The following is a 27992-nucleotide window of genomic DNA, read 5'->3' on the forward strand; positions in this document are numbered from 1 at the left end:
AGTGTTCAACAAACTTCCATGCGGTTGTTCCATGTCATTATGAATACAGGACTATGATTTTATTGCAAACCACAGTTCGACGTTCCTTATGTAATGCCACTGCCAGCACTAGATGTGGTCATGGCACAGTCATTAATGTTTTTGTGCGTTGTTTGTGTTCCAACAGAGCTTCCAGTCTTCCAAAACCAGATGTGGCAGCAAAGGTATGAGATTTACACACATACAGCCAGCAAAAGAGCGCACAACTGGAGTATTGTGAATGTATTGTGTGTGTGTGTGTGTGTGTGTGTGTGTGTGTGTGTCATAATGCCCCTCTTAGACAGACACACAGCTCTATATGTACTATGCATGGGTTTAAGTTTTGCATGTTTATAGCAAAAGTGTGCTTACTCCTTCGTTATCTGTCTTGTATTGATTGAGTTCAGAATAGAAAACTAGAACTGCATATCGAACATTTAATAAAGTATACTACCTATTTTTTTCATTATTTATTATATGAAACAATATGCAGTGTACTATACTGGTGTCACATAATGCGTGCTTCACATTATGCGTCATGTTTTATTTGGAAAGTTGCTGTCCATTTGTAATCTCTGATAGATATGGTTTATGCATTGCATTTATATTCATGCATTTATCAGATGCTTTTATCCAAAGTGACATGCATTGCATTCAAGCTGTTCATTTAAATCAGTTCATGCATTCCCTGGGAATCGAACCCATGTCAATGGTGTTGTGCGCACTATTCTTTACGACAGGAATGCGTTATTAGTCATTTTATATTCAGTTTATATATCTTATTGTAAATAGTCAAGCATACAGTCTAAATATTTTCAATATACAGTACACATTCTGATTTCCCGAATGATAAGTAGAAAAGTGTGTATACAATGCACAGTATGTAAATGATCAAAAATAGCTTGATTTCAAGTCACAAAAAATGTCCATATCGCTTCAGTAATCCTCACTGTGGCTTCATGTCAACAAAAAATAATGAATTCCTGGAGTAATATCATTACATAATACATGAACATACTATTTTTAAGACAGCGCCACTAAGTGAAAATAGCATATTTTCTTTGCAATAAGTGTAAATATTAGTAGTAGATGCTATGTATACTTATAAATAGTTACAGATGCTTTTTGCATGTCAGTGATGTTGTATATGCAATAATAACAGTGCAAATTATTATGTTTATTCAAATTATTAAATTATTGCCGCCTTATTAAGACAATAAAGCCCTCCCTACACCTACCCCAACCCCTACCCCTAACCTATAAACACTTTATTATTAAACACACGTTATATCCACTTTTCGAATGTTGAAAATAAAATTCCTTTCCGATTTGATATGTGATGGGAAAAGGGAGTAGAGCGAGGTTCGGCAAAAGGTGGATTTGAACACGGGTCGATTTGCATCAACTTTCTGCCACGTGTCTTATCCCTACTCTATTTTTACTGTTCACAATCCAGTGTCTTCTGTTATTTTGTCTGGCCTAACCAGACGTCAGTGGGTGGAGTTAGTGTAAATAGCCTCTGTCAAAAAAGACAAATAGTCACTAAGTTTAAAAAAAATAGTATATACTGTGCAGTATTCGGTAAGTAGTCAGCTAGTATTCCATTCTGAACATACTGCCACACATCGTTTAGGTTATCAGCTGTGTAGTAGCATTGTTGTATAACCCATTCGTTCTTGTGTGCTTCTGTATCTGTTGATTTGTTGCATTACTGTTGTCGTTTTGTTTGAGTCCTGCATGTGCTTCTGTTTAGACTGAATCTGTGGAAATCATCAAACCCGTTCCATTGGCAACCTCCATTCCATCATCCTCTGACATCACAAACTCCACCCACATGACTTCATCCTCCAATAGGGGCGCTCGTCCGTTTGGAGGGGTGGGGTCACCGCACATAGCCTCCATTCCCTCCGCCGCATCTGCTTTTGCACTCACCTCCTCAGCTCAAAGCCCTATTCCACTGGCTCCGCCTACTCCTACCGATGGCTCACCAAATCATATACCGTCAGTGCCCCGCCCTTCTGTGTATAACACGCCCATCAATCTCTACTCCAATGAGAATGCCTGTGAAGTTGCCATGGGCCAGAGGCGGGGCCTGCTGGAAAGCCAGGGTGAGAGCTCTCAGCTGAATGGGTAAGAGTTTGATTTGATTTGATTTGAACAATTTGATTCCCTGCCCTATAATATGCTGTCTAATACTGTATAATAGCTTTATAATGTATAATAAAAATATGTCCTATAAAAATACACTGCCTCCGCACACTATCGGCAATATCGACTATAATACACTATCGGCAAATGTCCTACTTCCCACTTCTGAAGTCATAATTACGAGCTTGTTGCATTGAAGTGCTTGGTTTTCGGAAAGAACAAGGATCATGGAGGACAACAGGTTTATGTTTGACTATATATTGGGAAAATCTGATTAAAACCAAGCGCTATTCATTGACAACAAATAAACATTCACCAAAGTATCTAGATAGTCAGCTTGCCGACCATTCTGGAATTTCATTCAAATACTGGCTATTTCCAGTGTATAAAAAATACAATATGCTTCATATGGTTATATATATATGTAAATATGCAATACTTCAAAAACAATTCAAGGTGATGAAGCTGTTGTGGAAAAACAATAAAGAATAGCAGTCACAGCAATTGTTCTCCCCTTCACCTATTCAACTCGGGAACTTTGGAATCAAAATTATCCCCGAACTTCCCAGTGGCAAATATGACTTGATTAAATAAGACTTAAGAGGGCTTTCATGCCTCATTTTTTAACTAGGAAACTTCGGATAGCACGTGAAGGCAGCCATAGAGCTCAAAAGTGACACCAACTTTTTCAGATGTCTGGGTTCTGAAAGTTTTTTTCCAATAATTTTCTCCATAGATGTTTTAGAAAATACACAACCTACCAGCTTCAAGCATCACAACACTACAGCATTTGATTTAAGGGGAAAAACAAATTGTTAAATAAAGACAAAACTGTCTAATTATTAATTAAGATAATTAATAAGCTACTTGTCCGATAAAACATTGTAAATGATGTTATTAAATCAGGCTATTGTGTTTTCCATCATTTAAACCATGCTGCAGAATAAGCAGGTTTGCTGAGTCTATGTGTGGTCAGACTAGTCTGTTGGCTGGTGTTAGAGAGGATTTGGGCACTTTTCAGACGGTCAGATTGGGAGACCACCTGGTTTGTCTTGCTAAACCAGCCGAGTACCAGGGTTGTTATAGCTAACTAAAACCATAAAAAAAGCAAGTTTTGTTACTTGAAATAAAATAAACGTTTACTAAATAAAAAAGAAAAAACCTAGACATATTTTATTTCAGCTGTAGTTGCAAAGAAACATTACTCATTTTCATTTAGTTTATCTTGACGTACTAAAATAACTGATATAGAAATACAATAAATAAAACCTATATATATGCAGGGCTTGACATTAACACCCAGCAACCTGCCAAATGCGAGTGTATTTCAGCAGTGGCATGTATCGCAGTCACTCCTTCCAGCTAATTTGGCTAGTTTAATTTTATATATAGCCTAAATATAAATTTTTCAATTGTAGTCTTTTAAAAATATATTTTAAATAATAAACTAAGAGCAATGTTGTCAAAAATATTAGATTTTCCATACATACCAATACTAAAATATCTTAAACAGAATAAGATGCACGATGCTAGTTGCTCTTTCTCTAATCTCTCTAACAGACAAACCCTCCTCCTCCTCTCACTCGTTTCATTTGCTCCAGATGAATATTGTTGGTGTTACAGGGCTTGAATTTCGCCATGGGATTGTGTGTATTGCACATTTTACTCATTCCCACAGATTTTTTGCTCACACCCAAAGTACGCACACAAAGTGCTAAAAAAAGTGTGCTAAACTTTGCGTCTAAAATTGTGTTTAAACAGTCAAATACACACAAAATAATGTCAAAACACCAGTCTTGGTGAGTATTTACGTAAACAGTTATGTTTCAAGTGAACGTAAACTAAAATGCATGTGAAACCGTATAATGGATCCATGTGTCAGGTCTTAAAGTGACAGCAGCCTAATATACCGGCTGACAAATTAGGAGATAATATTAAACATATCTAAATCACCGTTTTTTTCCCATGGTATCCATCCAAATTGTGTCCAGTGAAAATGCTGAGTGGTTAATAACTTTGGAAAACCACAAGCCACAGCGGCTGGTAAGCAAAAAAGTAAATGTATAAAACTAATATAAAGGACAAAAACACACACACATTTTTTTTTACTAAAAAATTAAAATTAAAACAAAATAATTTAAACTAACATTTAGTGTTAACTGAGCAGCTCTGAAAACAAGTTATTATAAGCTGCAAACGTGTAAATAAACACAGCACCGCTCTTCACTCTGAAACACGCAGCGCAGCAGACGACGCATTTCATTCATTAAATACAGCCTTTTATTTGATCATCACAATTTGATATTTGATTAGATTTTATATATTTTGTTTTGATTAATTGTGCAGCCCCATTTGTTTATTTTAATGATGCATTTGATTTAATTGATTATTATCTTTTCAGAAACTCACAAATCCTTGTTTGGGGAAACCATTTTGTAATGCAATGATATTAACTAGCATTAAAATGGAATGTTTGGAATCTGAAAGTTTTCAAACGAAGCTTGAAATTCTAAATGCTGCAGAAAATGTTGATCATATAAAAAAAAAAACATTTGAATATGAAAGTGTATTTAGCTGGTTTCCATGATGTATACCTCTACCTTTTTTGTGGTTTAGTCTAAACGTGCTAGCCTGACGTGGTCATACTCAATTCTAGTCAGAATCTGAAGAGTCTGAAACTGCTCCATTGGGCTGTGATTGAGGCGTGTTTCAACCGAACTAGGAAAGACATCAATTGGACAGACCTACAACCAATCAGAGCAATGAAGTGACGCATAACGTTACTTGTCAAGTGTCAACAGAGCTCAACTGCACTGTGATGCCAAGTCCGCGTTTTTTCCGCGGGTTCTTTTCTATGTCTGCAGGTTGAAGCGACTATTATGTGATATATAGACCCTGGAGTGCGAATTTTAGCAGGCAACCTTGCCAAAATAACGCACATTTTACCCCCCAAACGCCTTTTTTTCACCGGAGTTCCCCCCTAGTAGTTGCCGCGTTTTGTTGTAAAACTTGGCAACCCTGTCTGCACGCGCGCTGAAATCAGGCTGGAATACACAATCTTTGCCAGTGTTGTAAAATAATTTAAGGATACACAGAGTACTTACCCAACATGATCATCATTTCTGAGAGAAATAGTGAGGTGAATGCAGATACGAACAAGCTCTCTGTTTAGGATTCAAACTAATATAATCCAAGCCCCTTTGATGACGTGATGATTACGTTACTGTTGATCATCAGTCCATCATCGTCTAAAGCCCGCCCTGATGATTTCATTGGTCCGAACAGTTTCTGTTCGGGGATAATCACTCCTCTATGGAGCAAGGCCAGACCGAATTGCCCGACCTAAAAATGTTGTGGGCGGGGCTAAGTTCGGCTGGCATCCAGGCTATAAACGTGCACTTTTGCTGGTTGGATTAGACCACAAGTCCACAACAGCTAAATACTTGGAAGAACAGCACGTCATATTCATTTATCAGAAGTCATGCCAACAATTAAACCCACTAAAGTAGGAATAATTACATTCTCCCTTATTTTTGTAACTTTGCTTATTTGTTTAACATATTATTTGTTTAGCATATTTATTGGGGGGTCTTTGGATCACTAAATAATATTCCAGAATGTCTTTTCATGGTCTGAAGACTTTGGCAGCATCTCTCTGTATCTCTTTTCGTGCAGTGACGTATGTGAGATTTAGTTCGTTTATGTGCGGGTGTCAGTGGCTCTGATGTACGTGTGTATATTTAGATCTGCGTAATGGTATCCGTTGTGTGTTTTGGTGTGTGTGCGAATCAGGGCACTCCCTTGGATAATGTCCCAGGGGAAGCTCAGATGTATTTTGAGTGTGTGCAAACCTCCCTCCTGGGTTTCATATTTTAATGATGGATATAAAGTGCTGATTGACATTATTACGCAGAACTACGTGTCTAATTACTCGTGCTGATGCACACACATATTCTGAAACACACACACACACACACACACACACACACACACACACACACACACACACACACACACACACACACACACACACACACACACACACACACACACACACTCATCAGATCAGTGGGTTTGTTGTTGTGATGCATTACATTTGTTTCTGGGTACTAATAACTTAATAGTATAATATAAGCCTGATACCAGCGCTGATTATAGTTTAATCATCCAATAAACCTGTTCTGCTTCTCATTAAGTGCTTAGAGAATGGCATACTATTTGTGTACATGGCTTGCTTGGGACTCTGGGTTGACCTACTATAATTGCCAAAATATGCAGTATATACTGTGCTGTATGCTAGTATTTCATTCTGACCATTTGTGAGCATAATATTCACTAGATAAAAAGAAGAGAAAGAGGAAAATATTAGAGACGTGGGAGAGAAAACTGATGAAAACCAAATGCCTCTCGTCATACTGTGCACTCATCTAATGGTTTCTCCTCGCTCTCTTGTAAACTCTGATAAATCCTCCTCATTATCCTCATACAGCTGTACATTTAAAGTGTCAAATCAGTGCCAAGCCTGTGTCTGTGATTTTTATAGGCAACTGTTGAGAAAACATATTCCTCCTCCTTAATGCAACCCTGTGTGTACCTGGTTCTGGATACTGTACTTTGTACCGATAGGATGGTTTTTTTTTTTTTTTTTTTTAATGGCTGATGCTGATATCAATATCTTAAAAGCAGGGTGACATATATATCAGGGATATATGTAATGTCATTTACAATTGCTCTATTTAAACAATATTTTACTCTCAGAATACATTTGAGAACAGAAAATGTGCACAATCCATTGACACAGCTGTAGGTTTTGGAAACTGGTCTGGCCAATATATTGGTCTATCAAGTTTTTATATTTGTCTGCCAAACATTTTTATACAAAAAATGTTTTTAAATAAAAATAAATAAATAATGAAAAAGTAATTTTGAATTGAGATTAGATCTTTTTTTTTTTTTAATTCAACTGTTAGTCAAATTTCAATAAAAAACATCAAATTTTAAATATAATTAAATTTTACCCAAATATTATTTAATTAAATATTTAGGTATTCTATTTTATTCTGGAAATCGTTCTGGTCACTATATAATTGCTAGATGTAAATACAGTTAATTTAGCTGTTGTTTAATAATTCCTGAGCTTATTCGTTTGTATTTGTGCCTCAATTTATTTGTTTTAAGTGGTGTGTGGTGTGTGTGTGTGTGTGTGTGTGTGTGTGTGTGTGTGTGTGTGTGTGTGTGTGTGTGTGTGTGTGTGTGTGTGTGTGTGTGTGTGTGTGTGTGTGTGTGTGTGTGTGTTCAGCTGTTGGTCTGTCTCAGAGGGGTTTAGGAATCAGTGTTGTTGTGTATACTGATATACAGTGATGATTAGGTTTTTAATGGTTATTTTCTTCTCTATGTGCTTTTCAGTCGATGACTCCAGCCACAAAGTCAGTACCATATAGATACTCCTTTCATTGTGTGTGTGTGTGTGTGTGTGTGTGTGTGTGTGTGTGTGTGTGTGTGTAGTGCCTATGACAGTTTTGTTTTGCTTTTGTTTTGTTTTTCCACTTTGCTTTTATTTAAATGAATGAAAGACTAATGTCTTATAAAGACTTATGTCGATTAAACAAAACATCAACTTTCACATAATAACTTAAAAAAGCTTACTGTAGCATTGATAAAGTGATTCATCAGATGTTAATAACATGGTATTTTTATATATTTTGTAGCACTAAATGACCATATTCGTCGTATTTACATGGTAAAGAATACCATTGCAAAATCATGACAGTATCTGCTTACCCCCAGGGCATCCAACATGTAGGTGTGTTTGTTTCTTCAGTAGAACACAAATGAAGATTTTTAACTCCAACCGTTGCTGTGTGCCAGTCATATAATCATGTGAATGGGTAACAAGTCTATGAGAGCCAAACAAATAAAACCCAAAAAATTCATGCTTAGGTAGCGTGCACAAAAACCCTGCAGCTCCTGACGACACATTGATTTCTTAAGACACAAACCGATTGGTTTCTGTGAGAAACCGAACAGTATTTATTATTTTTTTACCTCATATCCCGACGAGTCTCAACAAGTTTTCCCATCGGCAGTAATTTCCGTCTGATGAGGTCAAGCTGGCGCAATCATATATATATATATCATTCGACCGATCTGCGCAGGCACTAATGAGGATTCTATATATATATATATATATATATATATATATATATATATATATAAATATATATATATATATATATATATATATATATATATATATATATATATATATATATATATATATATCTATGATTGCGCCAGCTTGACCTCATCAGACGGAAGTTACTGCCGATGGGAAAACTTGTTGAGACTCGTCGGGATATGAGGTAAAAAAATAACAAATACTGTTCGGTTTCTCACTGAAACCAATCGGTTTGTGTCTTAAGAAATCAATGTGTCGTCAGGAGCTGCAGGGTTTTTGTGCACGCTACCTAAGCATGTTTTTTTGTTTTGTTTTTTTGCTCTCCTAGACTTGTTACCCATTCACATGATTATATGACCTACACACAGCAACGGTTGGAGTTAAAAATCTTCATCTGTGTTCTACTGAAGAAACAAACACATCTACATGTTGGATGCCCTGGGGGTAAGCAGATAAACATCAAATTTTTATTTTTGGGTGGACTATCCCTTTAAAATAGTATCACTGATTATGTAACAATGATTTTTTAAATTGAAAATTCTGTAATTGTTTACTCACCATCATGTCGTCCTGAACACATAAGACTTTTGTTCATCTTCAGAATACAAATAAAGTTTTTTAAAAATAAAAATCTGAGAGAATTCTGTCCTTCCAATGACAGCCTAACACTTTTATGCTTCAAAAAGTTCCCAGAGATCGTACAACTAATCCATATGCAAACTGATGAAAAAACGTGCTGCGTGACACGAGAATTAACCTCATTAGTTCTCGCTGAAGCTCAAACGTGCTGCGTAACACGAGAATTAACCTCATTAGTTCTCGCTGAAGCTCAAATGTGCTGCGTAACACGAGAATGAACCTCATTGGTTCTCGGTGAAGCTCAAACGTGCTGCGTAACACGAGAATGAACCTCATTGGTTCTCGGTGAAGCTCAAACGTGCTGCGTGACACGAGAATGAACCTCATTGGTTCTCGCTGAAGCTCAAACGTGCTGCGTAACACGAGAATTAACCTCATTGGTTCTCGGTGAAGCTCAAACGTGCTGCGTAACACGAGAATGAACCTCATTGGTTCTCGGTGAAGCTCAAACGTGCTGCGTGACACGAGAATGAACCTCATTGGTTCTCGCTGAAGCTCAAACGTGCTGCGTAACACGAGAATTAACCTCATTGGTTCTCGGTGAAGCTCAAACGTGCTGCGTGACACGAGAATGAACCTCATTGGTTCTCGCTGAAGCTCAAACGTGCTGCGTAACACGAGAATGAACCTCATTGGTTTTCACACGTCAAGTGAGCATGCTTGAGCTTACGTTTACCACAACTGATGTGTGAGTTGATGAATGTGAATACAAGCCTAAATTCAGTCTGTTCATCATATAAAGCGACCGTGTCTCTTCAGAAAAGAACCGCTCAATTCATATGGATTCATTTTATCTCTTTATGAACTTTTTGAAGCATCAAAGTTGAAAGTTGTGTAGCTGTCAATGAAGGGACGGAAAGCTCTCAGATTTCATCAAAAATATCTTAATTTGTGTTCAGAAGATGAATGAAAGTCTTACAGGTTTAGAACAACATAAAGGTGAGCAATTAATGACAGAATTTTCCTTTTGGGCTGAACAATCCCTTTAAAGCAGAGCATATTCAAGCAAAGCAAAACTGTTTCCATTGCATGAGCCTGTTGATGTGAGTTTGATGCTATGCATGTCATGCTCCAACTTTGATGTGTTTTATCGCAGTGGTGGTTGTCAGGTAGTCAGCTTTTTTATTCACACATGCATTTCAGTTTGTCAAACACACTGAGTGAGCAAAAGGAGGCCTGCCAACACTCCTTCTTCACACACACGGACGGTTCACTGGCAGCCTGACAGCGTTGATCTATTGACAGCTTATGAATGTTGTACGTGTCAGTACACACGGGATTTGGCACGTTCAGTGCGTACCGGACGTAAAAATGTTTTCTGAGAGATTTGATTGACGTAGCTTGTAGATTTCAGACGTCCCACAGAGTCCAGAGGAGCTCAGGCTTCAGTCGCCTGTTGCATGTCTTCTATTCCATGTGCAGCAGCGCCATCTTCTGGTCTCGGGCGTTTTAAACTTTCATTTCCTCAACTACAAAGTTTTGATTTTCTTTGAGGATATCAGAACTCAAAAGCTCATGTTTCTGTTTAAGATGATGTATTTAGGCAACCACACAGGTCAAAATACCACACTCTAAAAAATGCTGGGTTAAAAACCACCCAAGTTGGGTTGAAAATGGACAAACCCAGAAATTGGGTTGTTTGAATGGTTCCATTCACTGGGTTCAAACAACCCAATTTCTGGGTTTGTGCGTTTTCAACCCAACTTGGGTGGTTTTTAACCCAGCATTTTTAAGAGTGCATAGTTACAATAGTTACACTACAGTAAAACTGTAGAAATGTACTTGGTAGAATAAATTACAGGAAAATTTGAAATGTTTCTTTTTAAGACTTAATTATGAGCCTGTTGCATGCATTTCATTCTATGTGCATCTGGTCTAGTGCATTTCTAACTTTATTGCTTAAACTACATAGTTGTCATTTTCTTGGAAGATTTTGAAACAAACAAAAAAACTCATCTTTATTTACCTGATTCAGCATTTCAGAGACTTACAATAAGCTTTTAACTAACGGACTGCTTTTTAAAATCAAGTAACATTACAAAGATTACCTATAGTAACTCCATAGTTTGCCAAAATACCATAGTTACTCGTACTTCATATTAAAAATTACAGGACGTTCAATTTTAATACTCTATTAATTATTAGATCCTATTTATGGAAGTAAAACTGTGCCACTGGATTTTGAATTCTAATTTTTAGCACTGAATTTTTTTACATCGAATTTTTAACACTGAATTTTATTTTGCATCTAAATCAGACTTTGAATTTTAAAAGCCATCGAATTTCTAGCACTGTTTTTTTTGCCTATGACATTTTTTCAATGTTTTAAAAAAATTCAGTGTAAAAAGAAATTCAACGTCTCAAAAGATTCAGTGTAAAAAAATTCAACGTCTCAAAATATTCAGTGTAAAAAAAATTAATGTCTCAAAAGATTCAGTGTAAAATAATTCAACGTCTCAAAAAATTCAGTGTAAAAATATTCAGAGTCTATTGCATGTTTTATTCCATATGTAGCAGCGCCATCTACTAGTCTAGTGCATTTCTAACTTTCATTTCTTCAGCTTTTGAGTTCTTTATGTAAATGTACTTGATATTAATACTTGCATGAAAATTGTAAGCCTTTTTTAAGACAATAATTTGACGATAGCCTAGTGACAGCAGTATTTTGGCAGAAACTATGGTTATCATGGTACATTTTGTATATTTGAATTTATGTCTGTAAAATCTTTCCGTTATGTAATGACAATATTTGATTTTATTCTTCATAGTGGTCCTCCAGCTGTGTCTAAGTGAGTACATCTGTAATGTGTGTACAACTCCTCTGGTAGAGAATGATTACAATGTTTTAACTTTCTCATTCCTTTTCTTATGCCTCTTTCCTCGTTCAGGAAACCTGCAGTTTACAGGTAAAGGGGGATAAGCAGCAATGTCCTTGTTTCTCAAATACTCTGCTGCTTAAATTGTGCATTTGTGGTGCAGCATGATTACATGTAAACGAGACTGACAGTCGGTATCTCTCTCTCTCTGTGTGTGTGTGTGTGTGTGTGTGTGTGTGTGTGTGTGTGTGTGTGTGTGTGTGTGTAGACTTCCTCGTAAGCCTATCACAGAGACAGACATTGAGTTTTACCACGTCCCAACTCACGGTGATGCCAGCAGGAAACGCATCATGGAGGACACAGAGGACTGGCGCCCGCGGACAGGAACTTCCCAGTCCCGCTCCTTCCGTATCCTGGCCCAAATCACCGGCACCGAATCTGAACTTGGTGAGAGTGGAAAGAGATTTATTTAAGATTATTGCTCCTTTGGCTTTATATTGATTTAGCTAATTAATCCATTGTTTTTTATTTGCAACACCTGGTTTATTTATTCAAAAATGCTATTCTATTGTATGTCCACTTAATTTATTTAGATGTATAATTTAGTCATTAATTGATTGAATTCAGTTGTTCAATGTAAAAGTTCAACGCACTTTTATGTTAGAAAAAATATGCCTTCAAATTATTCCGAAACTGATATTAATGCATTGCATATTATCAATTTTGTACCTAATTCATAAAACACAGGCAGAATACATTTCTGTGCAAATTGGCCATAAAAACATTCTTAGATAAAATGTCACATTTAATTGTGTAACAATGGTTTTACAAATCATTTACACGTACATATGTTCATGAATGAGGCCCATTGTGTGCAAACCTTCAATACTGATTCTAAGATTAAGATTGAAATTGACATTTTAAATAAAAACGTTGATGTTTTAAACTGAAGTTCTGTGAACAGGAGGAAGTAAGTGAATCTGAATGTCTTTACTTTCATTACACCTCTATCTATCACATGAAAGTGTGTCATAATAAATGATTTCTGTATCATGTTTCTCTGTTTCAGATTCCTCACAGGAGGCGGAATTAGCAAAGAAGACAACAAAGTAAGTTCCTCTTCTTTTGGAGTGTGTGTGTGTTTGTGTTTTTTTCATGGATTTGTTCAGGGTTGCTGTGCTGTCATTGATGTGTGCTGTGTGATTTTGGCCTGTTATTTTCTGGTTCTGGCTCCAGTTAACCAACATGTGCAGATCGCTCACACTTTCCACCAACAGAGCACAGAATAAAGTTTTTCTTTATTTCTCCACACTGAAAGGACCCTTAGAAAATGTTGATCAACCTCAGAAGGTCAAACTAAATATTACATGAGTTGTTTGTAATTCTTGCAACCTTTACTAGATGATTTTTTATTTTACAATATTTCAGTTTGTAGTGATAATCATTAAACATTAAATATTTAACCCTGGACAGCCTGACATATGAAATAATAGTAAAAAATAATAATATATATGGAAGGGTTTATTAAATCTTTACAAAATATTTTTCGAAAAGCAATTTAAAAAAATGCATATGTGTTTTTTGTCATATTTGATAGGTTTTTATGGCTCATATAGTATGATATAGTGAGAATATGGAGCTCATGCTCAAGGAGAAAAAACACCTTGATTTTCTTCAGAGGCCCTAAACTGAGCAAAATATGATTCGGTGCAGTTGTTATTTAGATGCCAAGAATACATATAACGCACCATAGGTAAAACACACTTCTTATATAAAATGCATATAAATATCAATTTTCACTCTAAATCTCCCAATAATACTTTGTCTTAGTAAGATGGTATTTAAATGCTTAGTTTTATGATCAAAGCTCTGTATTTTTATATATAATGCAATACAATGATGATTGAGAGATGAAAAAATAAATGGATCATATCTTATACTCACATTTAAACATGATTTTGAACATGAAACTATCAATTAGACGACAGAAGGCATGTAACATGATTGTGTGCAACAGGTTTTCCAGCAACATTTTTATCATGCTTTACGAAATTTCTGCATCAAATATAGTATTTTTTTCACATCAAAAAGGCAGTATAGTGTTAAATTAAATAGATAAAATATGTATTTTTGAAAGAAATGATAGACATATTCTCATAAATTAAAGATGAATGTTCAAATGTTCATATCAGGGTTTCATGGTTGAGCTTGATGAATGCAGTCAATGGTACAATTTGTCTACAAACTGAGAAACTGGCATGAGATTATTATCTTGCACTTCCATGTGTACAAGAGATATTGAGAGCTGTTGCACATCTCACCAACAGTAAATAAATACATCTTACAGTCCGTTTCATGCTGTCACACAGCGCTCAGAATGAGGAGTGTGTAACAGCGAGTGTGTGGTTGGTTTGCCGTTGAAGTTGTCGTGTGATAGCTCGTCTTGTTTTTTGTCTTCGCTTCCTCCAGAAAATGGTCCACTGTCACCATCATTTCTAATCATATTTTCTGCAGTTATTGTTGCCACTGTAAAATTACACATAATTTTTTTTTTCTGAATATAAAAGTGGTTCTAAGGGGTTTGTTCAAATCACTAACCTAATTGTGAGCAATAGTGAAGCTCCCCTTTGCAAACACCAGTAATAAATTAGCGTTTTGTGCAAATGTATTAACAATAACTGTAGTAAGTATGGTTTAGTTGCACCAAAACCATGGGGAATTTTTGATGTGGCTGAAATACGCCCTGCTCTTTCTTTAGTTGGAATATAATCATAGAGACAGATAAACTCTGTTTTAAAACCTAGTGAAGTGGACAGAAAGCTATATTTTTTTATTTACTCGCACCTTTTGTTTCTCGGATCAGGGTAAGACTTTTATTTATTTTCTGATTTATGTCTCTAAAATGTTACTCTATATCTACTATCTAATTCATTATTCAGAGATGAAACAAATCTTAATGTATATTTATCTCAGTGGTTGCATTTGATCTGATCACAGATTAATAGTTACCTGCTCAAAGGGGAAAACATTTTTATCTCACAATTCTGACTTAATAACTAGGTTTACTAGGTTTAGGACTGAGTTACAGAAGTGAGATTGAAGTCGGCATGAAATGGAAGTAGGGCAGGGCTTGAGTTTGTCCATGTGGAATTGATTGGATGGTTGTGGTTTGCTATTGGTGGATCTCATGTGAGTGACAGGTTGCCCCGCCCTCACGCCAGTAAACGCATCATCAGAGAAGAGAAAAGCTGAAAGAGGGAGAGGAAGTTATTTGGATCAAAGATTATTAGGGAAACAAAAGTTATAAAAAAAAAAACGTATTCATAATAATACTGTAATATTCCATTAAATTAAAAATGAGTAGTTGTCCATTTTGATTTAGTGTTGACTTTTATGCGTGTGCAGTGGCGTTTTCTGTCTGCATGGTTTACCTGTGTGCCGTTGACATACACTTCAAGCTTTTCATACTGTCTTCCTGTTTCTGTTTCTCTCTCTCTTTTCTCTCGTTCATTCCCTGTGAACAGGGTTTTGAAGATTAATCCTAAGATTGGACCCAAATATCATAAGCTCAGAGACTGGCACCATGGAGTGTCTGCTCGAACCCTTAACGTCCTCAACCTGTTGTAGGAGTGTGTGCATGCGTACACACGTTTGTGTGAGAGCGTGAGTGTTTGTGTGTGTGTGTGTGTGTGAGTGTGTGTGTGTGTGTGTGTGTGTGTGTGAGAGAGAGCAGGCCTGTGTGGGATGTTTCTGTGTTGTAATCTGAAGAGAGACTGTGACTGAACTGAAGTTTTATCAGAAAAACTTTAAATCATGAGCTCCATAAAGTGTGGAAGTGTTTGTAGATTTGAGGAAGCGTGTGAAGATTCAACATGCATCTCCAACTCTGTTGTTGAGGTTTTGGTGAAGTTTATTCATTGCACTACAGTATCGTATTACACGTGTGGCTTGGATCAGTTTCTGTGATGTTTCAGCTTTAGTTTTTTGGTTCCTATGTGAAGGAATGTTCTGGGCTCCAAACTAGTTAAACTCCATATACAGCATCTGTCGATTAACACTGAAAATAATTCACATCATCTGTTAAAACCAATAAAACTCAGCATTTACAGGAATGCACTTATGGAAACGTTTTACAGTGAAATGTGCAGCTCATGTTTTTGTGAAAAGGCTTACTAGTTTTAGTTCTTTATTATAGCATTATTATTTTGGTTAAAATTCGTCTTCTTCTTAACAGAATGAATCTTAATTGCATGCCCATGACATGTTTTCAATGCAATTTTAGGACATTACTCCCATGTTTGCATGTTTATGCATTATTGTTATATTTTCAAAATTGTGTTTATTTTAATATTTATTTATTGCCCTATTGGCTTCTATTGTAAGTGCATTACTGTAAATATGATGTATTTTTAATAAAAAATAGTTTTATGTGTCTGTTAAGTATGTCACAGATGCTTTTCAACAAAGTTTTAAACCCAGAACATTCACTGCTGAATATTATATGCTTGAAAATGTAAAAATAATTTTGATTTGTCATTTAATTCCTTCCTCAATGAGTTTTCCTTATAGTTCAACATCAGAATAAAGTGGCCTGTATTTTCTGCCTTGCATTTCTCCTCCTTTGTGTCAGTGTTTTTATCTATTTCTTTCTGTGTCCCTCTGTTGCAGCACTAAAATACACAAAATTCAGTCCCAGTCAGTTCATTGGATAATTTAGCACGATATTGCATCATATTGTTAATGATATTTAACTGATCAGTTACATAAGTAATGTACATGTTAGCCAAATCCACAGACTATTTCAATCTTCCAGGTAAATCTTTTAAATTAACACAGTACAAAGATCCAGTAATGGTTGTGATGACTTCTGAGTGTCCAGATGGGTCATACAAATTAGGAACTGTTTTATTCACAGTTCAAGGCAAAACTGCGTTCACACATTTAACTTTTGTATTATTATGAAGCAACAAGATTTTATTATATGTCCCTATTCATGCAGTGGTTTGATAGATGGAGAAAGAGCACAGATACTCCAGGAATATGTATGTTTATCATAATAGGGCATGTTTTCACTCCAAGGAATATTTAGCTGCTGCTGCAGTGATCATGTGTGGCCACTGTAGGGCAGCACTGACCCGTTCGTCTCAGCAGATGATATGAGTGTCAGCAGACTGAAGATCTGCACAGGCTGCTAGTGAGATGAAGACACAATGTGATGTTTTAACATCTCTTTTAATTATCCCGCATGGCTCTGTTACGTTACCCCTGATACCCAGGCCATCCACAGACAGGGACGACTGGGAACACGGGTTCAAATGCACTCCTTGGATGTTTGTTCATTAAAGACAGGGTAGGCAATTTTTTTATTTATTATAAACAACTTGTTATACTGGTTGAAACTCTCATCACATCCTGATAGCAATCAATAACAGAAGTGATCTAAATATTAAAACATGTACATATATCTTCTGTGGAAGTCTTAGGACCAAAAAATGTTCCTCCAATCATTGCATTGAGTCTAGTATGTCAACATATGTGTTTCCGTACCTCCGCGCACCTGCTCGCACAGACATCACGTGTTCTTTATGGCTGTGTAGAGTTGTAGACAGACAGTGATCAAGCAGCAAAAACAAACAGCAGCCGCCTTTTACAGCTCCTCCTGAACCAAAACAGTGAGGTTAATGTGGCCTTGGAGACGCTCTGAAGGGAGGGTGGGATCTTATGCTTTTAAAGCTAGCCTCTCTGAAATTGCCTACTCTACCTTTAAGGCAAGACACTGCAGGCAAAGCCCTTTTTTATGCTCTAGTCAATTTTGAGATTTCTTTAGCATAACATTTATATGTTGCTTTCATAACTTGCCTTTTATTTCAGACTAGTGGAAAGAAAACATTCAAAATGTCTGTAGATTTCAATTTCAACACAAATGAGTTTTTTCTCCTGCACTGAGGATCATTTCCACTTCAGCAGTGCTTATACATTTACAGCGTTACCTTTCAATATTCTTTAGGTTTTTACAAAGGGTTTGTTCATATATCATCTACATTGTTCATAGCATTTTCAGATTTCTAGTACAATCATTTACATAGACTGATAAAAAGAGATCTCCAAAACTAAGACTTTAACAAAATGAAACAAGAATATTGAACCTGGCTATATCCAATGTTCAATTTTTTTGTTCTGAAAATGTACATAAATTAGTGCACATTGATTTAGATCTTATTACCTTATTTGCATTTATAAGGTTTTTAACATTGATAATAATCATACATGTTTCTTGAGCATAATGTGACCCGGGCCTGTACCACAAAGCCAGTCATAAGTCTCACAGGTATATTTGTGGCAATAGCCAACAACATTATATGCGTCAAAATGATACATTTTTCTTTTATGCCAAAAATCATTAGGATATTAAGTAAAGATCATGTTCCATGAATATATTTTGTAAATTTCCTACCATAAATATATATATTAAAAATGATTAGTAGTTGTAATATGCGTTTCTGAGGACTTAATTTGGACAACTTTAAAGGTGCACTATTGTAGTATTTTTGCAGTAAAATATCCAAAAACCACTTGGCCGGTGTTATATATTTTGTTCAGTTTAGTACCTACAATATCCCAAATGTTTCCAACTATTTGTAAATTGTGAGAAAATTGCTATTTTAACCAATGAACCGGGACGTTTCAGCATAGCGTCTGAGGAAGTCGCCTGTCTATTGCGTCATATCTGCGCTTCCCTCGGTTTCGGGTTTTACTTGCAGGAGCGCTTTACTCTTAGCAGTGTGAACACACAGAGTAATGTCATACCATAATTTTAAACACACTTAAATGTATCTAATATGATAAACAGAGCTGCTTTACCTCATAATCATAACCGGAAGAGTGTATCAGTTCAAGTCCCGGTGTTTGTGAGGCGGGTGTTTGTGTAACAATCGCTCCAGCGGCCGTGCTCAGCTCCACAACACTCGGTCCTGCTCTGCTTCACCCTACAGTAACGTTAATAACCGCATCCATGAACATGATTTCTGCCCATGTCCTATTTTCCACCGGCTGTGATGTGAAGACCACATTTCCCAAGATACTTCGCTCAAACTTTGCGTCATCAAACTACGCATATGTTTTGATTAGGCGCCCTCCAGTGGACGGAAAGTTGCATAGTGCACCATTAAAGGCGATTTCCCAATATTCAGATTTTTTTGCACCCTCCGAATCCAGATTTTCAAATAGTTAGATACCGGCCAAATATTGTCCTATCCTAATAAACCATACGTCAATGGAAAGTTTATTTATGTATAAATCTCAGTTTAAAAATGACCCTTGTGACTGGTTTTGTGGTCCAGGGTCACATATTAGAATGAAGGATCATGTGACACTGAAGGTGAGTAATGATGCTATAAGTTTAGCTTTGATCACAGGAATAAATTAAATCAAGAAACCGAGAGCCTAAAACCATGTTCTTAATTCACGGTACACCGCGGCTTTACAGGGCTTATTACTTTAATCAAACAGTTAGTCCATTAAAAATATATATTTTAATTAAATCTGAATCAAGGACTGGAACTGTAATTTTTATAATACATTGTACATTTGTATTAATGTTTCACAGTATTACTGTTTACTGTTTTATTTCTATCCAATAAATGCAGCCTTGGTGATCAAAAGAGACTTAAATCTTCCCAAGCCCAGACTTTTGAAGTCTGGAGTGTATATGTGATAAATGGGCTCAGATTATCACTGTGTGCAGGTTTACAGTATGAGATTTCATCCCGTCCTCTGCTTATAGATGTGTGTGATGGAGAACTTCCTGTATGTTTTGTGATCGCTCCTCTCTCATTCGATTAGCCTGCTGTGCTGCTCCAGTCTGATTGGATTATTTGCTCTGTAATGAATCTGATTGGCTGAGAGCAGTAACGATCGGTCTTATAACTGGAGAGATGGGACATGTGAAGATGTGTCTGTTTTCTGTCGTGCCTGTGTGCACCTCAATTGGTTTTCTACACAGAATAAAGTCGATTGATTCTTGTGTGCTGCTGTGCCCTGCTCTCACCATGAGTTATATTTTCCTTCAACCTCTAATTCTTTTTTTTCTGATGATGATCAATGTGCGAGCGTTGGTCTTTGTCTCCCATTTCTTGCTGTATATAGGCTATGGAGGATTATCAGTTTCAATAACAAAAAGTACCAAAAGTGCTGCGAAACTACCTTTCTATGGCCACTACCTTCTATTTTTTACGCCGTATTTTTCTTATAGTTGACCTTTATTCCACACCGCTGTCTCCACTGTCCTTTGAATGGCTCATTTGCTTCCTGCTTCTATTTTCCCTCCGAAAAACGCAATGAAGTGTTTATGTAATAGCAAGGGTTTATGATGTCACCAACCTGGGAAGAAGCTCGTTGTAGTCCAAACCGGCCATTTTTGTAGGCAATAAACTGCCATACTTTTTAAAGACAATATCTCTGTTTGCATTGAACTTTCAGCGCTGTAACTTTGCAGGTACTGTTTATGCTCAAACAGCGACATTACACACTAACTAAAGTTCAAAAAGTGAAATTGCATGCAACCAGCCCTTTAAGCATTACCATCTGAAACCATCAAAGTAATTTCAAATTAAAATATAAAAAGGCCTTTAGGATGTGTTCACATTTGTAGTTTGGTACGGAGCAAAATTAAAAATGTAGTCCTGGTCCACTTATTGCACTCACATTGGTATTTTAAAACCAAACCACAGCTTTATTGGTCGGCTTTTATTACATATATTTCGCGACAGAACTTGCTGAACATCCACAACTATGGATGCTGGGCTAAATGTGCTCATTGTGTGTGTGTAGCTTCATATAATGGGATTTTGACCAGCTGAGAACTCGTGAAGATCTTAAATGTGTAAAGGAGTCAAAACATCGGCAGGAAACACACACACACACACACACACACACACACACACACACACACACACACACACACACACACACACACACACACACACACACACACACATACACACACACACACCAAGATCTGCTTCGAGAAGACGCGGTTCTGATGCCTGTACTGAACTGTGACACGCAACATCACGACTATGATGAGAAAAAATGGGTACGCTTGAGCATTGTCCTTTTTAGGGTCACATCTTGTGACATCATGTCCTGTTTTTTGTTCATTTGCATGTCTTTGGTCCAAGTTGCGTTCATTTTTAATTTGAATTGCACCAGATTAAGTTTGTTTGGTGCAGATGGCAGCGTTCACACTTATTCAAATGAAGTGCACAAACAGACCAATCACAGCAGGGTTCGTTTTAATCCAACCAAACATGCCAAGTTTGAACACCCCTTTAAAGACAGCATGAAATGGAAGTTGTGATCATTTTTTCTTCCCTATTGTGACACATATCCAAGTGAAACGGCTTCTCGAACTAAAATAAATGTAGGGCGGGGCTTGATTTTGTCTATGTGGAATTGATCGGATGGTTGTGGTTTGCTATTGGTGGATCTCATGTGTGACAGTTTGCCCCGCCCTCACGCCAGTAAACGCATCATCAGAGAAGAGATGAGCTGGAAGAGGGAGGGGAAGTTTATTTTAATTTAAAGATTAAGAATTAAAATAATTTTTTTTAAATAATGTATGGTTAAATCATTTATTTTAAATACTGCAATATTCCATAAATAATAGGAATTGTCCATTTTGATTTAATGATGATGACTTTACATGATGAAATGTTGAAATAATTCATGTTTAGCAATGCCGTTAATGTTAATGCCGTTACATAAATAAAATAATGCATTTATTTTAATTGATTTCATAAACAATTTAAATGTTATGTATTATTTTTTAATATTATTTTTATATAAATAGAATTTTATAGAAGGTAGCTGCAAGTAGCTATATTAATTGCTTCACTTAAAATATCAAGTTTGATTTATTTTTTCCCCAAAGTGCCTTGTGTAATGCTGTCTATGTTTTTAGTGACCAAAATAAAAAGTCTGAACATCACTGCATAATACTGTATAACAAAATATCAAATAAAGTCTGCATCTGCTTGTCTCAAACGCATTGTAATGCACATTTAGTGGATGTATGAAGTTCTCAAGTTCACACAGGCGTAGAGAATCACATTAACCACAAATGAACACAAAGTCACACAAAACGGGCTGCTTTTGTGAAGCCGTGTGGACGTCTCGATGTGGAATATTTCATCAGTATCCAGATTCAGAGCTGAATGGTGGTCCTTTCGGTTTCTATGGCTGCCGTTGCCATAACATTCTGTCTCCGGGGGCTTTAATTAGGCCGGAGAGATTGACAGAGAGCAGTTGTGTGGCAGAGAATCGGGGTGGTACTGTACGTGTGGGTATGAATGTGTGTGTTTGTGTTGGCCACCCAAGAGCCAAACTTCTGTCTCCCTGTCCATCAACATACACTTCCTGCCTCGCTAAATTTGAGCTGTTGGACGACACAGCCAGACCTGCTGAGTATTTAATGAGCGTCATGATGGAATGTCTGTCTGTACTGTAGGTACAGTAGAAATGAGCTGGATCTGGTGGAAGAGTGAGCTGCATGTGGCTTTGGCTGTGTTTACCGTCGAGTACTAGCATACTGCAGTTTGCAATAAGCATTTTAAATACACTCAAAAAATGCAGTGCAGTGGCATGTAACGCAGTAACTCCCACTAGCCACAATATATATTTTTCAACTGTAGTTTTTGAAAAATGCATCTGAAATAATAAAAAAAGTTCAATGTAGTGTTGTCAGAAATATAGATTTTTCGATACATATTGATACTGAAATATCTGAAAAGCTTCTAATACTAATTTTTCCACAGAATAGATTGACAATACCAGCTTTTCTCTCTCTCTCTCTCTCTCTCTCTCTCTCTCTCTCTCTCTCTCTCTCTCTCTCTCTCTCTCTCTCTCTCTCTCTCTCTCTCTCTCTCTCTCTCTCTCTCTCTCTCTCTCTCTCTCTCTCTCCATTCTCACCCTTCTCCTCCTTTCACTCATTTCATTTGCTCTGGATGAAATATTGTTGGTGTTACAGGGTTTGAATTTCACCGTGGGATTGTGTGTATTGCGCATAATTTGACTCATTCCCGCAGATTTTGTGCTCGCACCCAAAGTATGTGCACATAAAGCTCTCAGTGCTAAATTGAGTTCTTATTCACTGCTTATTGTGTTTAAGCAGTCAAATACACACAAAATAATGTCAAAAAGCCGGTCTTTGCAAGTATTATTCATGTAAACACATTCAGTTATGTTTTAAGTGATAAACAGTTAAGAAAGAAAACATGTAGCAGTGTAAGGATCCGTGCTTCGGGTTTTAAAGTGACAGCAGCCTAATATAGCTGCTGACAAATTATGAGATAATATTAAAAATATCTATATGTTTTTTTCAAACCAAATGTCAAAATTGTGGTCAGTGAAAATTGAATGGATAGTAACTTTGGAAAACCATGAGCCACAGTGGCTGGTGAGCAAAAAAGGAATGTCAAGCCATGTGTGTGTGTGTGTGTGTGTGTGTGTGTGTGTGTGTGTGTGTGTGTGTGTGTGTGTGTGTGGGGACATGTTTTTCTATCCTGGTGGGGACTTCAACCTGAATGTACACACACTAATGGGACTCATGTCACCGTTAGGACCTAAATTTAGCTTATAATTCATTCAGAATGAGTAAAATTGCAGAAAGTTTCCTGTGTTGGGTAGGTTTAGGGGTAGTGGTAGTGTAAGACGATAGACTATACGGTTTGTACAGTATAAAAGCCATTACGTCTATGATGAGTCCCCAGAAAGATTGTGTGTGTGTGTGTATGTGTGTGTGTGTGTGTGTGTGTGTGTGTGTGTGTGTATGTATATATAATATACATCAAAAATGTTTCTTGAGCAAATCAGCATGATTTCTAAAAGGTCTTGTGAAGACAGGAGTAATAATGTAATAATGCTGAATAAATGGAAATTTTTAAGATATTACAATAGAAACGTGTTATTTTAAATTGTAATAATATTTCATAATATTGCATTTATATTTTTTAGTAAATAAATGCAGCAGAAGAGATTTTTTTGAATGGCAAACTTTTGAACGGTAGTTTAAATTATAATCATTTAAAATGTACTTTTTTAAAATTAAATTAAAATTTTAATAAAAAATATTTTTAGAATTGCATGCTATACAGACAGTTCATATACTGCATAGTGTATCCACTGCATACTACTTTCGGCAGTATGTAATTTGACTTCTATCAATATCACTCCTTGTCTTGCCCTTATAAATATGTCTCTTTCTCTCTCTCTGTGTGTGTGTGTGGTCTCTCAGCGAGGAGCTGGATGATTCTCAGCCCCACACTCATGTCACCTCTCCTGTTAAGACCATGATCAAAGCCCCAGGAACACCTGTCAGAAACACAGCAGGTAAGACCCGAAATATCAGCACATGACTGACGGTTCAGCCTCTCTCCTGTCCAGATACTGACAAGCACTGTGTGGCCTATATAATGCTGCACTGTATATACTCTACTTTACCAGTCTAATGTTTAGACACACTGCACTGATAAAGTAACCAAGAATGTTTTACAAAAATTACAAAGAAATGGGAAGCAACACACACTGGATTAAAGTCGGCATGAGGCGAACGTTTCTTCCCTATTGTGGCATTATATCAAAGTGAAATGGCTATTTTTGGTTACATGCTGGCCGAGACCTGATTTTGTCCGCGGGGAATTGATTTGCTATTGGTGGATCTCATTAGTTGCCCTCACGCCAGTAAAACATCAGAGAAGAGATGAGAAGAGAAGAGCTGCAAGAGGGGAAGTAATTTTGAATAAAGATTATTAGAGGAAAATGAGTACAAAAAATAACGACGTGCACAAATACGTTTTGGATGATAAATACTGCAAAATTCCTTGAAAAAAAGAACAGTTGTCAAATTTTATTTCATGATGGCTTTAACTGCCATTCTTCCACTAGAAGACAAAATTACATTTGTAGGGTTAAGTAATAATACTTCATTTCAATACTTCCATACTCTGAGGCCCTCCCTCCCTTGGCGTACCACGGGCCAAAAAGAATATATACAAAAGATGATTTGTTCCTTTGGCAGTAACTGTGTTAAACCAAATTCTTAATTAAGGTATAGAGGGATATTTATATGCATAGGTTTTTGTAGACGTATGAAAGAATGCATGTAGCGTACGCACCTTCAGACAAGCCAAAGCTCTAATAAGTGTTTGTGTCTTTTGGCAGGCCTCATTACTCCCACGTTTGGTGTTGTGAGCAACAGTACACCTTTGGGCCCCGCCTTAGACCGCCCCATGCCCCGCCCACACCCAAAAGACGAGGCCTCATTGGTCCAGATGGCAGAACACATCCCTGCTGGGACACGCACTCCTATGTGTGCTCACTGCGACATGGTTATCAGGTACACAGACAAGTATTCAATCAAATAGGCCATTTCTGCTCTGCTTTGTAAGATGCTGAGTCAGAATTGGTCCAAAATGAGTTTTTTTTATAAGGCTACACAATGATGTTTACCATTTGAAAATAGGAAACTAACTCGCTTTTGGAATTAATATGCAATAAAAAAACTGTATAATGCAAAATGAATGTGATGAAAACATGCACTATTGTTTCATTGTTGTCAGTCGAGAAATGTTATTCCAGTTTTAATTGAACACATAATGACATTGACATTTCGTTTTCTTTGCACCTCCAGCACAGTATTAGAGGATGTCATAGTCATAAAATCACAATATCATTATTAGAGTGTCACCATGAAAATGTCATGTTCATACTTAATAGCTTTCCTCACAGGCCTCCGACCTCTCACTTACCCTTTTTACCCTCAAATCTGCTGCTCTTTATGATTATTTGCTAATACATAGTGAGCTGCCTATGCATTATAAGGAAGAAAAATATTTATAAAAAATATTTATAAAAATAATTTATATAAACTAAAATGGAATATTTCTTCCAATATTTGTATATTATTAATAATAATAATAATAATTAAAGCTGCGAGCAGCGATGACGGGCCCAAGCCGGTGGCACCACCACCCCGGTGGCTTCAGGCAAATTGTGCAAGACAGGCAATATGCATTTAAACAGGAGAGTATTTTAAAATCGCTCAAATATGCCACATTTACCGCAGCAGCTGGTGCCGCTATGACCACAAGCCACACCCATGATGGAATTTAAATATAGATGAATTCTAATGAAATATGATATAATAGGTAATTTTCAAATATGTGCAAAGTTATCTTTTGCAGCTCAAAATTGTGTAAGTCCAGAAGGCCAGTATTTAATTCATGGTCTTTTTATTTTATTAACACGATTGTTAAACGAATTATATAAAACTATATTGTTAGTGCCCTACAAATGAAAGTTGGATTCACCACATTAACTGCAGCAGTTGGTGCTGCTATGACTACGAACCACAACAGTCACATCTATGAGATCAATTCAATTTAATGAATCAGTTTCATGTCAGATGATGTCACATAAATTTCAAATGAGCGCAGAATACCGTCCGAATGGTGATATTGTATTATCCTAACACTTCTCTACATGTGTTTTTGACCTACCTTAGCTATTTACAATCTTATGCAATTAAGCATGCTTTCATTTCAATATTTGTAGCATCCAATAAAACATTTTAAATCTAAAATTAAGAAATAAGAAACTGCAGCAATGATTTTAATATTAGTGTCAGGTAAGAGTAAGATGCGCGTCTAAATTTTATGGAAGTTTATTATAAACTTTATTATAAAATTTACTTAGACTGACTGGGTAAACCCAGCCTGATCTGCCAGCGATTTGACTTCGCCCTGCAACACAGTCTGAAAACCTGTACATTCATTTCTACTGCTTCTGTTACACTTTTGCGGGAACAAATCACAGACTAACTTATTCACCTGGCACGCTATTGGCGAGTTTAGTAGTCTGTTTAGTTGACTATCCAATTGCATACAGAGTCATTCAAATAATGCTCATTGATCAAATCTTAAATTGAGCTTGGTCTGGTGATACCCAGACAACTTATAAACTAGAAAATCATGTGAAATTTACTTTTTAAATCAATTTGATTTTTATCAGTAAATAATTAATTTTAAGACGTGTCTTTTCAAAAACAGAATGACCTTCTGTAAAGCCCATGTATAGAAAACACGCGCACACACACACACACGCACACGCACACGCACACGCACACGCACACACACACACACACACACACACACACACACACACACACACACACATAAACACAAACACACACACACACACAATTTCAAGCATGCTAAGTCTCAAAAACACCCAAAAAAATAATTTAAATGACACTTTGCCATAGCAACAGTATATAAAATATCAGGAATCCATTCGTATGTCTATATCTGTCATGTTTTCACATTATATTGATGAAGTTTGAAGTAAATCGGGTGAAAGTAAGACAGTGATTTACATTTTTTTTCAAAAAGTGACATCCTGCTGCCAGTCGGTGGCGCTATAACTTTGACTGAATATTGGAATGTAGATGTCTTCAGGCCAGGACTCTTGTCAAACATGTGAAGTTTGAGGCAGATCGGACATTGTATGCCTGAGGTACAACAAATTCCTGTGTCATGGCGAAACATCAACATTTGTGAGGCCGCCACAGACACACCCTTCAGGGAAAACTCAAGATCTTCCCAATTTAACACCACAAAGGCCTTTAGATTAGACTGTGCAAATACGATGTTGATATGACTAAATCTCTAGGAGGAGTTTGTTCAAATACAACGTCTGGCAATAGCAAAAACTGCACCAATTTACCAAAGAAAATTCAAAATATCTCACTTCCTGTTGGTTTTTCAGATTTGGCACCTTGGGTCTTTTTTGTAGGTATTGGGCTGTTGAATGCGTCTACTGAATTTTTATACTCATACATGAAACGTAGCGTGAATGACGCTTAATTTAAATTTTGTAGGTGGCGCTATCGAAGCATTTTGCCACACCTAATTCTGAAACCCATATCAGATGTATGTTTTCACCACTTCTGATGCGTGTGCAAAGTTTCATGAGTTTTCATGCGTGTTTAGGCCCTCAAAAATGTAATTCATTTGGGAAAAGAAAAATGATGGTTTTAGCAATTACAATAAGGTCCTTACACCTTAAGCCTTAAATATCTGAGTTCCTGTTCGTCGGAGCTAATGACTGTAAATTAGAAAGTTGTTCGGCTCAAAGAG

The 27992-nt window shown here is 36.6% G+C and overlaps 1 protein-coding gene across 4 annotated transcripts in view; it reads left to right on the top strand.

Annotated features, from left to right (window-relative positions):
* pdlim5a (PDZ and LIM domain 5a) overlaps positions 1-27992 on the top strand; it is an 86255-nt gene that overhangs the window by 45169 nt on the left and 13094 nt on the right. For 3 of the 4 annotated variants that reach the window (XR_010904440.1, XM_067439599.1, XM_067439598.1), the window contains exons 4-9: positions 167-203; positions 1772-2148; positions 12068-12246; positions 12869-12908; positions 24092-24186; positions 25018-25192. Coding sequence is in view for 3 of the 4 variants with exons in the window: in XM_067439599.1 (XP_067295700.1) it covers positions 167-203; positions 1772-2148; positions 12068-12246; positions 12869-12908; positions 24092-24186; positions 25018-25192 (903 nt within the window). In the remaining variant the exon portion in view is untranslated. Of the gene's footprint in view, positions 1-166; positions 204-1771; positions 2149-7572; positions 7593-11751; positions 11773-11871; positions 11890-12067; positions 12247-12868; positions 12909-24091; positions 24187-25017; positions 25193-27992 lie in introns of all 4 variants that reach the window. The other variant, XM_067439600.1, reaches the window with a different exon arrangement.

The sequence above is a fragment of the Pseudorasbora parva genome, chromosome 3 (genome assembly GCF_024679245.1).
Source record: "Pseudorasbora parva isolate DD20220531a chromosome 3, ASM2467924v1, whole genome shotgun sequence".
Classification (NCBI taxonomy): Eukaryota; Metazoa; Chordata; class Actinopteri; order Cypriniformes; family Gobionidae; genus Pseudorasbora; species Pseudorasbora parva.